Consider the following 13,036-nt stretch of genomic DNA (forward strand, 5'->3'; position numbering starts at 1 on the left):
TCTACCAGCAGACTGGTCTATTCTCTACCAGCAGACTGGTCTATTCTCTACCGGCAGACTGGTCTATTCTCTACCGGCAGACTGGTCTATTCTCTACCGGCAGACTGGTCTATTCTCTACCAGCAGACTGGTCTATTCTCTACCAGCAGACTGGTCTATTCTCTACCAGCAGACTGGTCTATTCTCTACCGGCAGACTGGTCTATTCTCTACCGGCAGACTGGTCTATTCTCTACCAGCAGACTGGTCTATTCTCTACCAACAGACTGGTCTATTCTCTACCAGCAGACTGGTCTATTCTCTATTCTCTACCAGCAGACTGGTCTATTCTCTATTCTCTACCAGCAGACTGGTCTATTCTCTATTCTCTACCAGCAGACTGGTCTATTCTCTACCGGCAGACTGGTCTATTCTCTACCAGCAGACTGGTCTATTCTCTACCAGCAGACTGGTCTATTCTCTACCAGCAGACTGATCTATTCTCTAACGGCAGACTGGTCTATTCTCTACCGGCAGACTGGTCTATTCTCTACCAGCAGACTGGTCTATTCTCTACCAGCAGACTGGTCTATTCTCTACCAGCAGACTGGTCTATTCTCTACCAGCAGACTGGTCTATTCTCTACCAGCAGACTGGTCTATTCTCTACCAGCAGACTGGTCTATTCTCTACCAGCAGACTGGTCTATTCTCTACCAGCAGACTGGTCTATTCTCTACCAGCAGACTGGTCTATTCTCTACCAGCAGACTGGTCTATTCTCTACCAGCAGACTGGTCTATTCTCTACCAGCAGACTGGTCTATTCTCTACCAGCAGACTGGTCTATTCTCTACCAACAGACTGGTCTATTCTCTATTCTCTACCAGCAGACTGGTCTATTCTCTATTCTCTACCAGCAGACTGGTCTATTCTCTGTCAGCAGACTGGTCTATTCTCTGTCAGCAGACTGGTCTATTCTCTACCAGCAGACTGGTCTATTCTCTGTCAGCAGACTGGTCTATTCTCTGTCAGCAGACTGGTCTATTCTCTGTCAGCAGACTGGTCTATTCTCTACCGGCAGACTGGTCTATTCTCTACCGGCAGACTGGTCTATTCTCTGTCAGCAGACTGGTCTATTCTCTACCAGCAGACTGGTCTATTCTCTACCAGCAGACTGGTCTATTCTCTACCAGCAGACTGGTCTATTCTCTACCGGCAGACTGGTCTATTCTCTACCAGCAGACTGGTCTATTCTCTACCGGCAGACTGGTCTATTCTCTACCGGCAGACTGGTCTATTCTCTACCGGCAGACTGGTCTATTCTCTACCAGCAGACTGGTCTATTCTCTACCAGCAGACTGGTCTATTCTCTACCAGCAGACTGATCTATTCTCTACCAGCAGACTGGTCTATTCTCTACCAGCAGACTGGTCTATTCTCTACCAGCAGACTGATCTATTATAGTGACTAATCGCTACAACAGGCTCCAATCCCTTTGCATTCAGAGCCAGTCAGGTTATACAGAGTGTGTTTGAGCGCAAGTCTGTGCAGGTGTGTGTGTGTGTGTGTGTGTGTGTGTGTGTGTGTGTGTGTGTGTGTGTGTGTGTGTGTGTGCTGGTCCTATGGTGTACCTGTTGGTGGTGTAGTCGATGACGCCCACTGCCTTGCTGGCTTGGAGAAGGTCCAGGATGCCCACAGTGCTGCCCGTCTTCTTTTTCACCTTCGAGTTACGACCTTTCACCTCCGGCTTGACCCCTGTGTCGATGTGGAGCGACTCCTCATCTGACGAGTCAGCCTTCTGAGGAATACAATAAAATGGTATTATACACACACTGAACACACTGGGACATTACTGTAATACCCTCACACACTGAACACACCAGGACATTACTGTAATACCCTCACACACTGAACACACCAGGACATTACTGTAATACCCTCACACACTGAACACACCAGGACATTACTGTAATACCCTCACACACTGAACACACCAGGACATTACTGTAATACCCTCACACACTGAACACACCAGGACATTACTGTAATACCCTCACACACTGAACACACCAGGACATTACTGTAATACCCTCACACACTGGGACATTACTGTAATACCCTCACACACTGGGACATTACTGTAATACCCTCACACACTGGGACATTACTGTAATACCCTCACACACTGAACACACCGGGACATTACTGTAATACCCTCACACACTGAACACACCAGGACATTACTGTAATACCCTCACACACTGAACACACCGGGACATTACTGTAATACCCTCACACACTGAACACACCAGGACATTACTGTAATACCCTCACACACTGAACACACCAGGACATTACTGTAATACCCTCACACACTGGGACATTACTGTAATACCCTCACACACCGGGACATTACTGTAATACCCTCACACACTGAACACACCAGGACATTACTGTAATACCCTCACACACTGAACACACCAGGACATTACTGTAATACCCTTACACACTGAACACACCAGGACATTACTGTAATACCCTCACACACTGAACACACCGGGACATTACTGTAATACCCTCACACACTGAACACACCGGGACATTACTGTAATACCCTCACACACTGAACACACCGGGACATTACTGTACTACCCTCACACACTGAACACACCAGGACATTACTGTAATACCCTCACACACTGAACACACCAGGACATTACTGTAATACCCTCACACACTGAACACACCGGGACATTACTGTAATACCCTCACACACTGAACACACCAGGACATTATTGTAATACCCTCACACACTGAACACACCAGAACATTACTGTAATACCCTCACACACTGGGACATTACTGTAATACCCTCACACACTGAACACATTGGGACATTACTGTAATACCCTCACACAGTGAACACACCAGGACATTACTGTAATACCCTCACACACTGAACACACCAGGACATTACTGTAATACCCTCACACACTGAACACACCAGAACATTACTGTAATACCCTCACACACTGGGACATTACTGTAATACCCTCACACACTGAACACACCAGGACATTACTGTAATACCCTCACACACTGAACACACCAGGACATTACTGTAATACCCTCACACACTGAACACACCAGGACATTGCTGTAATACCCTCACACACTGAACACACCGGGACATTACTGTAATACCCTCACACACTGAACACACCAGGACATTACTGTAATACCCTCACACACTGAACACACCAGGACATTACTGTAATACCCTCACACACTGGGACATTACTGTAATACCCTCACACACTGAACACACCAGGACATTACTGTAATACCCTCACACACCAGGACATTACAATGTGTTCAGTGTGTGATGGTATTACAGTAATGTCACAGTGTGTGAGGGTATTACAGTAATGTTCTGGTGTGTTCAGTGTGTGAGGGTCCAGGTGTAGTTTTGGTATAGTTTAGGTGCAGTTCAGGTGTAGTTTTGGTATAGTTTAGGTGTAGTTTTGGTATAGTTTAGGTGTAGTTTTGGTATAATTTAGGTGTAGTTTTGGTATAGTTTAGGTGTAGTTTTGGTATAGTTTAGGTGTAGTTTTGGTATAGTTTAGGTGTAGTTTTGGTATAATTTAGGTGTAGTTTTGGTATAGTTTAGGTGTAGTTTTGGTATAGTTTAGGTGTAGTTTTGGTATAGTTTAGGTGTAGTTTTGGTATAATTTAGGTGTAGTTTTGGTATAGTTTAGGTGTAGTTTTGGTATAGTTTAGGTGTAGTTTTGGTATAGTTTAGGTGTAGTTTTGGTATAGTTTAGGTGTAGTTTTGGTATAGTTTAGGTGTAGTTTTGATATAGTTCAGGTGTAGTTTTGGTATAGTTTAGGTGCAGTTTGGATATAGTTTAGGTGTAGTTTAGGTGAAGGTGTAGTTCAGGCACAGCTTAGGTGTAATTTTGGTGTAGTCAAGGTGAGGTTAATGTGTAGTTAAGGTGTAGTTTAGGTGTAGTTCAGGTGTAGTTTAGGCGTGGGTGTAGTTTTGGTATAGTTTTGGTGTAGTTTAAGTGAAGGTATAGTTTAGGGGTACTTTAGGTGTAGTTCAGGTGTAGTTTATGTATAGTTCAGGTGGTGACAGGGCAGAATGGGGCAGTAGGGCGGTGACAGGGTTGAATGGGACAGTAGGGAGGTGACAGGGCAGAATGGGGCAGTAGGGAGGTGACAGGGTTGAATGGGACAGTGGGGCAGTAGGGAGGTGACAGGGTTGAATGGGGCAGTAGGGCGGTGACAGGGTTGAATGGGGCAGTAGGGCGGTGACAGGGTTGAATTGGGCAGTAGGGAGGTGACAGGGTTGAATGGGACAGTAGGGCGGTGACAGGGTTGAATGGGGCAGTAGGGCCGTGACAGGGTTGAATGGGGCAGTAGGGCAGTAGGGCGGTGACAGGGTTGAATGGGGCAGTAGGGAGGTGACAGGGTTGAATGGGACAGTAGAGAGGTGACAGGGTTGAATGGGACAGTAGGGCAGTAGGGTGGTGACAGGGTTGAATGGGGCAGTAGGGAGGTGACAGGGTTGAATGGGGCAGTAGGGAGGTGAGACAGGGTTGAATGGGGCAGTAGGGAGGTGAGACAGGGTTGAATGGGGCAGTAGGGAGGTGACAGGGTTGAATGGGACAGTAGGGCGGTGACAGGGTTGAATGGGGCAGTAGGGCGGTGACAGGGTTGAATGGGGCAGTAGGGCAGTAGGGTGGTGACAGGGTTGAATGGGGCAGTAGGGAGGTGACAGGGTTGAATGGGACAGTAGGGAGGTGACAGGGTTGAATGGGACAGTAGGGCAGTAGGGTGGTGACAGGGTTGAATGGGACAGTAGGGCAGTAGGGAGGTGACAGGGTTGAATGGCACAGTAGGGCAGTAGGGTGGTGACAGGTTTGAATGGGACAGTAGGGAGGTGACAGGGTTGAATGGGACAGTAGGGCAGTAGGGTGGTGACAGGGTTGAATGGGGCAGTAGGGAGGTGACAGGGTTGAATGGGGCAGTAGGGAGGTGACAGGGTTGAATGGGGCAGTAGGGCAGTAGGGCGGTGACAGGGTTGAATGGGGCAGTAGGGCAGTAGGGCGGTGACAGGGTTGAATGGGGCAGTAGGGCAGTAGGGCGGTGACAGGGTTGAATGGGGCAGTAGGGAGGTGACAGGGTTGAATGGGGCAGTAGGGAGGGCCAGGGTTGAATGGGGCAGTAGGGAGGTGACAGGGTTGAATGGGGCAGTAGGGAGGTGACAGGGTTGAATGGGACAGTAGGGAGGTGACAGGGTTGAATGGGACAGTAGGGCAGTAGGGTGGTGACAGGGTTGAATGGGGCAGTAGGGAGGTGACAGGGTTGAATGGGACAGTAGGGAGGTGACAGGGTTGAATGGGGCAGTAGGGAGGTGACAGGGTTGAATGGGGCAGTAGGGAGGTGACAGGGTTGAATGGGGCAGTAGGGCGGTGACAGGGTTGAATGGGGCAGTAGGGAGGTGACAGGGTTGAATGGGGCAGTAGGGAGATGACAGGGTTGAATGGGGCAGTAGGGCGGTGACAGGGTTGAATGGGGCAGTAGGGAGATGACAGGGTTGAATGGGGCAGTAGGGCGGTGCCAGGGTTGAATGGGGCAGTAGGGCGGTGCCAGGGTTGAATGGGGCAGTAGGGAGATGACAGGGTTGAATGGGGCAGTAGGGCGGTGCCAGGGTTGAATGGGGCAGTAGGGCGGTGACAGGGTTGAATGGGACAGTAGGGAGGTGACAGGGTTGAATGGGGCAGTAGGGCAGTAGGGAGGTGACAGGGTTGAATGGGACGGTAGGGAGGTGACAGGGTTGAATGGGACAGTAGGGCAGTAGGGAGGTGACAGGGTTGAATGGGGCAGTAGGGAGGTGACAGGGTTGAATGGGGCAGTAGGGAGGTGACAGGGTTGAATGGGACAGTAGGGAGGTGACAGGGTTGAATGGGACAGTAGGGAGTTGACAGGGTTGAATGGGACAGTAGGGAGGTGACAGGGCAGAATGGGGCAGTAGGGAGGTGACAGGGTTGAATGGGGCAGTAGGGAGGTGACAGGGTTGAATGGGACAGTAGGGAGGTGACAGGGTTGAATGGGGCAGTAGGGAGGTGACAGGGTTGAATGGGACAGTAGGGAGGTGACAGGGTTGAATGGGACAGTAGGGAGTTGACAGGGTTGAATGGGACAGTAGGGCGGTGACAGGGTTGAATGGGGCAGTAGGGCCGTGACAGGGTTGAATGGGGCAGTAGGGCAGTAGGGCGGTGACAGGGTTGAATGGGGCAGTAGGGAGGTGACAGGGTTGAATGGGACAGTAGAGAGGTGACAGGGTTGAATGGGACAGTAGGGCAGTAGGGTGGTGACAGGGTTGAATGGGGCAGTAGGGAGGTGACAGGGTTGAATGGGGCAGTAGGGAGGTGAGACAGGGTTGAATGGGGCAGTAGGGAGGTGAGACAGGGTTGAATGGGGCAGTAGGGAGGTGACAGGGTTGAATGGGACAGTAGGGCGGTGACAGGGTTGAATGGGGCAGTAGGGCGGTGACAGGGTTGAATGGGGCAGTAGGGCAGTAGGGTGGTGACAGGGTTGAATGGGGCAGTAGGGAGGTGACAGGGTTGAATGGGACAGTAGGGAGGTGACAGGGTTGAATGGGACAGTAGGGCAGTAGGGTGGTGACAGGGTTGAATGGGACAGTAGGGCAGTAGGGAGGTGACAGGGTTGAATGGGACAGTAGGGCAGTAGGGTGGTGACAGGTTTGAATGGGACAGTAGGGAGGTGACAGGGTTGAATGGGACAGTAGGGCAGTAGGGTGGTGACAGGGTTGAATGGGGCAGTAGGGAGGTGACAGGGTTGAATGGGGCAGTAGGGAGGTGACAGGGTTGAATGGGGCAGTAGGGCAGTAGGGCGGTGACAGGGTTGAATGGGGCAGTAGGGCAGTAGGGCGGTGACAGGGTTGAATGGGGCAGTAGGGAGGTGACAGGGTTGAATGGGGCAGTAGGGAGGTGACAGGGTTGAATGGGGCAGTAGGGAGGGCCAGGGTTGAATGGGGCAGTAGGGAGGTGACAGGGTTGAATGGGACAGTAGGGAGGTGACAGGGTTGAATGGGACAGTAGGGCAGTAGGGTGGTGACAGGGTTGAATGGGGCAGTAGGGAGGTGACAGGGTTGAATGGGACAGTAGGGAGGTGACAGGGTTGAATGGGGCAGTAGGGAGGTGACAGGGTTGAATGGGGCAGTAGGGAGATGACAGGGTTGAATGGGGCAGTAGGGCGGTGACAGGGTTGAATGGGGCAGTAGGGAGATGACAGGGTTGAATGGGGCAGTAGGGCGGTGCCAGGGTTGAATGGGGCAGTAGGGCGGTGCCAGGGTTGAATGGGGCAGTAGGGAGATGACAGGGTTGAATGGGGCAGTAGGGCGGTGCCAGGGTTGAATGGGGCAGTAGGGCGGTGACAGGGTTGAATGGGACAGTAGGGAGGTGACAGGGTTGAATGGGGCAGTAGGGAGGTGACAGGGTTGAATGGGACAGTAGGGAGGTGACAGGGTTGAATGGGACAGTAGGGAGTTGACAGGGTTGAATGGGACAGTAGGGAGGTGACAGGGCAGAATGGGGCAGTAGGGAGGTGACAGGGTTGAATGGGACAGTAGGGCAGTAGGGAGGTGACAGGGTTGAATGGGACAGTAGGGCAGTAGGGAGTTGACAGGGTTGAATGGGGCAGTAGGGAGGTGACAGGGTTGAATGGGACAGTAGGGCAGTAGGGTGGTGACAGGGTTGAATGGGACAGTAGGGCAGTAGGGAGGTGACAGGGTTGAATGGGACAGTAGGGAGGTGACAGGGTTGAATGGGACAGTAGGGAGGTGACAGGGTTGAATGGGACAGTAGGGAGGTGACAGGGTTGAATGGGGCAGTAGGGAGGTGACAGGGTTGAATGGGACAGTAGGGCAGTAGGGTGGTGACAGGGTTGAATGGGGCAGTAGGGAGGTGACAGGGTTGAATGGGACAGTAGGGAGGTGACAGGGTTGAATGGGACAGTAGGGAGGTGACAGGGTTGAATGGGGCAGTAGGGAGGTGACAGGGTTGAATGGGACAGTAGGGCAGTAGGGTGGTGACAGGGTTGAATGGGGCAGTAGGGAGGTGACAGGGTTGAATGGGACAGTAGGGAGGTGACAGGGTTGAATGGGACAGTAGGGCAGTAGGGTGGTGACAGGGTTGAATGGGGCAGTAGGGAGGTGACAGGGTTGAATGGGACAGTAGGGAGGTGACAGGGTTGAATGGGACAGTAGGGAGGTGACAGGGTTGAATGGGACAGTAGGGCAGTAGGGAGGTGACAGGGTTGAATGGGACAGTAGGGCGGTGACAGGGTTGAATGGGACAGTAGGGAGGTGACAGGGTTGAATGGGACAGTAGGGAGGTGACAGGGTTGAATGGGACAGTAGGGAGATGACAGGGTTAAATGGGGCAGTAGGGCAGTAGGGTGGTGACAGGGTTGAATGGGACAGTAGGGCAGTAGGGAGGTGACAGGGTTGAATGGGACAGTAGGGAGGTGACAGGGTTGAATGGGGCAGTAGGGAGGTGACAGGGTTGAATGGGACAGTAGGGAGGTGACAGGGTTGAATGGGACAGTAGGGAGGTGACAGGGTTGAATGGGGCAGTAGGGAGGTGACAGGGTTGAATGGGACAGTAGGGCAGTAGGGTGGTGACAGGGTTGAATGGGGCAGTAGGGAGGTGACAGGGTTGAATGGGACAGTAGGGAGGTGACAGGGTTGAATGGGACAGTAGGGAGGTGACAGGGTTGAATGGGGCAGTAGGGAGGTGACAGGGTTGAATGGGACAGTAGGGCAGTAGGGTGGTGACAGGGTTGAATGGGGCAGTAGGGAGGTGACAGGGTTGAATGGGACAGTAGGGCAGTAGGGAGGTGACAGGGTTGAATGGGACAGTAGGGCGGTGACAGGGTTGAATGGGACAGTAGGGAGGTGACAGGGTTGAATGGGACAGTAGGGAGATGACAGGGTTAAATGGGGCAGTAGGGCGGTGACAGGGTTGAATGGGACAGTAGGGCAGTAGGGTGGTGACAGGGTTGAATGGGACAGTAGGGAGGTGACAGGGTTGAATGGGACAGTAGGGAGATGACAGGGTTAAATGGGGCAGTAGGGCGGTGACAGGGTTGAATGGGACAGTAGGGAGGTGAAAGGGTTGAATGGGGCAGTAGGGAGGTGACAGGGTTGAATGGGGCAGTAGGGAGGTGACAGGGTTGAATGGGGCAGTAGGGAGGTGACAGGGTTGAATGGGGCAGTAGGGAGATGACAGGGTTGAATGGGACAGTAGGGCAGTAGGGAGGTGACAGGGTTGAATGGGGCAGTAGGGAGGTGACAGGGTTGAATGGGGCAGTAGGGAGGTGACAGGGTTGAATGGGGCAGTAGGGAGGTGACAGGGTTGAATGGGACAGTAGGGCAGTAGGGAGGTGACAGGGTTGAATGGGACAGTAGGGTGGTGACAGGGTTGAATGGGACAGTAGGGAGGTGACAGGGTTGAATGGGACAGTAGGGAGGTGACAGGGTTGAATGGGACAGTAGGGCAGTAGGGAGGTGACAGGGTTGAATGGGGCAGTAGGGCGGTGACAGGGTTGAATGGGACAGTAGGGAGGTGACAGGGTTGAATGGGGCAGTAGGGTGGTGACAGGGTTGAATGGGACAGTAGGGCAGTAGGGAGGTGACAGGGTTGAATGGGACAGTAGGGCAGTAGGGAGGTGACAGGGTTGAATGGGGCAGTAGGGCGGTGACAGGGTTGAATGGGGCAGTAGGGAGGTGACAGGGTTGAATGGGGCAGTAGGGAGATGACAGGGTTGAATGGGGCAGTAGGGCAGTAGGGCGGTGACAGGGTTGAATGGGACAGTAGGGAGGTGACAGGGTTGAATGGGGCAGTAGGGAGGTGACAGGGTTGAATGGGACAGTAGGGAGGTGACAGGGTTGAATGGGACAGTAGGGCAGTAGGGAGGTGACAGGGTTGAATGGGACAGTAGGGCGGTGACAGGGTTGAATGGGACAGTAGGGAGGTGACAGGGTTGAATGGGACAGTAGGGAGGTGACAGGGTTGAATGGGACAGTAGGGAGATGACAGGGTTAAATGGGGCAGTAGGGCGGTGACAGGGTTGAATGGGACAGTAGGGCAGTAGGGTGGTGACAGGGTTGAATGGGACAGTAGGGAGGTGACAGGGTTGAATGGGACAGTAGGGAGATGACAGGGTTAAATGGGGCAGTAGGGCGGTGACAGGGTTGAATGGGACAGTAGGGAGGTGACAGGGTTGAATGGGGCAGTAGGGAGGTGACAGGGTTGAATGGGGCAGTAGGGAGGTGACAGGGTTGAATGGGGCAGTAGGGAGATGACAGGGTTGAATGGGACAGTAGGGCAGTAGGGAGGTGACAGGGTTGAATGGGGCAGTAGGGAGGTGACAGGGTTGAATGGGGCAGTAGGGAGGTGACAGGGTTGAATGGGGCAGTAGGGAGGTGACAGGGTTGAATGGGACAGTAGGGCAGTAGGGAGGTGACAGGGTTGAATGGGACAGTAGGGTGGTGACAGGGTTGAATGGGACAGTAGGGAGGTGACAGGGTTGAATGGGACAGTAGGGAGGTGACAGGGTTGAATGGGACAGTAGGGCAGTAGGGAGGTGACAGGGTTGAATGGGGCAGTAGGGCGGTGACAGGGTTGAATGGGACAGTAGGGAGGTGACAGGGTTGAATGGGGCAGTAGGGAGGTGACAGGGTTGAATGGGACAGTAGGGAGGTGACAGGGTTGAATGGGACAGTAGGGAGGTGACAGGGTTGAATGGGACAGTAGGGCAGTAGGGAGGTGACAGGGTTGAATGGGACAGTAGGGCGGTGACAGGGTTGAATGGGACAGTAGGGAGGTGACAGGGTTGAATGGGACAGTAGGGAGGTGACAGGGCAGAATGGGGCAGTAGGGAGGTGACAGGGTTGAATGGGACAGTGGGGCAGTAGGGAGGTGACAGGGTTGAATGGGGCAGTAGGGAGGTGACAGGGTTGAATGGGACAGTAGGGAGGTGACAGGGTTGAATGGGACAGTAGGGAGTTGACAGGGTTGAATGGGACAGTAGGGAGGTGACAGGGCAGAATGGGGCAGTAGGGAGGTGACAGGGTTGAATGGGGCAGTGGGGAGGTGACAGGGTTGAATGGGGCAGTAGGGAGGTGACAGGGTTGAATGGGACAGTAGGGAGGTGACAGGGTTGAATGGGGCAGTAGGGAGGTGACAGGGTTGAATGGGACAGTAGGGAGGTGACAGGGTTGAATGGGACAGTAGGGAGTTGACAGGGTTGAATGGGACAGTAGGGCGGTGACAGGGTTGAATGGGGCAGTAGGGCCGTGACAGGGTTGAATGGGGCAGTAGGGCAGTGACAGGGTTGAATGGGACAGTAGGGCAGTAGGGTGGTGACAGGGTTGAATGGGGCAGTAGGGAGGTGACAGGGTTGAATGGGGCAGTAGGGAGGTGAGACAGGGTTGAATGGGGCAGTAGGGAGGTGAGACAGGGTTGAATGGGGCAGTAGGGAGGTGACAGGGTTGAATGGGACAGTAGGGCGGTGACAGGGTTGAATGGGGCAGTAGGGCGGTGACAGGGTTGAATGGGGCAGTAGGGCAGTAGTGTGGTGACAGGGTTGAATGGGGCAGTAGGGAGGTGACAGGGTTGAATGGGACAGTAGGGAGGTGACAGGGTTGAATGGGACAGTAGGGCAGTAGGGTGGTGACAGGGTTGAATGGGACAGTAGGGCAGTAGGGAGGTGACAGGGTTGAATGGGACAGTAGGGCAGTAGGGTGGTGACAGGTTTGAATGGGACAGTAGGGAGGTGACAGGGTTGAATGGGACAGTAGGGCAGTAGGGTGGTGACAGGGTTGAATGGGGCAGTAGGGAGGTGACAGGGTTGAATGGGGCAGTAGGGCAGTAGGGCGGTGACAGGGTTGAATGGGGCAGTAGGGCAGTAGGGCGGTGACAGGGTTGAATGGGGCAGTAGGGCAGTAGGGCGGTGACAGGGTTGAATGGGGCAGTAGGGAGGTGACAGGGTTGAATGGGGCAGTAGGGAGGGCCAGGGTTGAATGGGGCAGTAGGGAGGTGACAGGGTTGAATGGGACAGTAGGGAGGTGACAGGGTTGAATGGGACAGTAGGGCAGTAGGGTGGTGACAGGGTTGAATGGGGCAGTAGGGAGGTGACAGGGTTGAATGGGACAGTAGGGAGGTGACAGGGTTGAATGGGGCAGTAGGGAGGTGACAGGGTTGAATGGGGCAGTAGGGAGGTGACAGGGTTGAATGGGGCAGTAGGGAGGTGACAGGGTTGAATGGGACAGTAGGGAGTTGACAGGGTTGAATGGGACAGTAGGGCGGTGACAGGGTTGAATGGGGCAGTAGGGCCGTGACAGGGTTGAATGGGGCAGTAGGGCAGTGACAGGGTTGAATGGGACAGTAGGGCAGTAGGGTGGTGACAGGGTTGAATGGGGCAGTAGGGAGGTGACAGGGTTGAATGGGGCAGTAGGGAGGTGAGACAGGGTTGAATGGGGCAGTAGGGAGGTGAGACAGGGTTGAATGGGGCAGTAGGGAGGTGACAGGGTTGAATGGGACAGTAGGGCGGTGACAGGGTTGAATGGGGCAGTAGGGCGGTGACAGGGTTGAATGGGGCAGTAGGGCAGTAGTGTGGTGACAGGGTTGAATGGGGCAGTAGGGAGGTGACAGGGTTGAATGGGACAGTAGGGAGGTGACAGGGTTGAATGGGACAGTAGGGCAGTAGGGTGGTGACAGGGTTGAATGGGACAGTAGGGCAGTAGGGAGGTGACAGGGTTGAATGGGACAGTAGGGCAGTAGGGTGGTGACAGGTTTGAATGGGACAGTAGGGAGGTGACAGGGTTGAATGGGACAGTAGGGCAGTAGGGTGGTGACAGGGTTGAATGGGGCAGTAGGGAGGTGACAGGGTTGAATGGGGCAGTAGGGCAGTAGGGCGGTGACAGGGTTGAATGGGGCAGTAGGGCAGTAGGGCGGTGACAGGGTT

The 13,036-nt window shown here is 53.7% G+C and overlaps 1 protein-coding gene across 3 annotated transcripts in view; it reads right to left on the reverse strand.

Moving 5' to 3' along the window:
* The window catches only part of LOC129815843 (lysine-specific demethylase phf2-like), a 278,038-nt gene that overhangs the window by 127,105 nt on the left and 137,897 nt on the right, over window positions 1–13,036 (reverse strand). For all 3 annotated transcript variants that reach the window (XM_055870000.1, XM_055870001.1, XM_055870003.1), the window contains one exon: window positions 1,609–1,775. In XM_055870000.1, the coding sequence (XP_055725975.1) occupies window positions 1,609–1,775 (167 nt within the window). The remainder of the gene's footprint in view (window positions 1–1,608; window positions 1,776–13,036) is intronic.

This window comes from Salvelinus fontinalis, chromosome 18 (assembly GCF_029448725.1).
Source record: "Salvelinus fontinalis isolate EN_2023a chromosome 18, ASM2944872v1, whole genome shotgun sequence".
NCBI lineage: Eukaryota > Metazoa > Chordata > Actinopteri > Salmoniformes > Salmonidae > Salvelinus > Salvelinus fontinalis.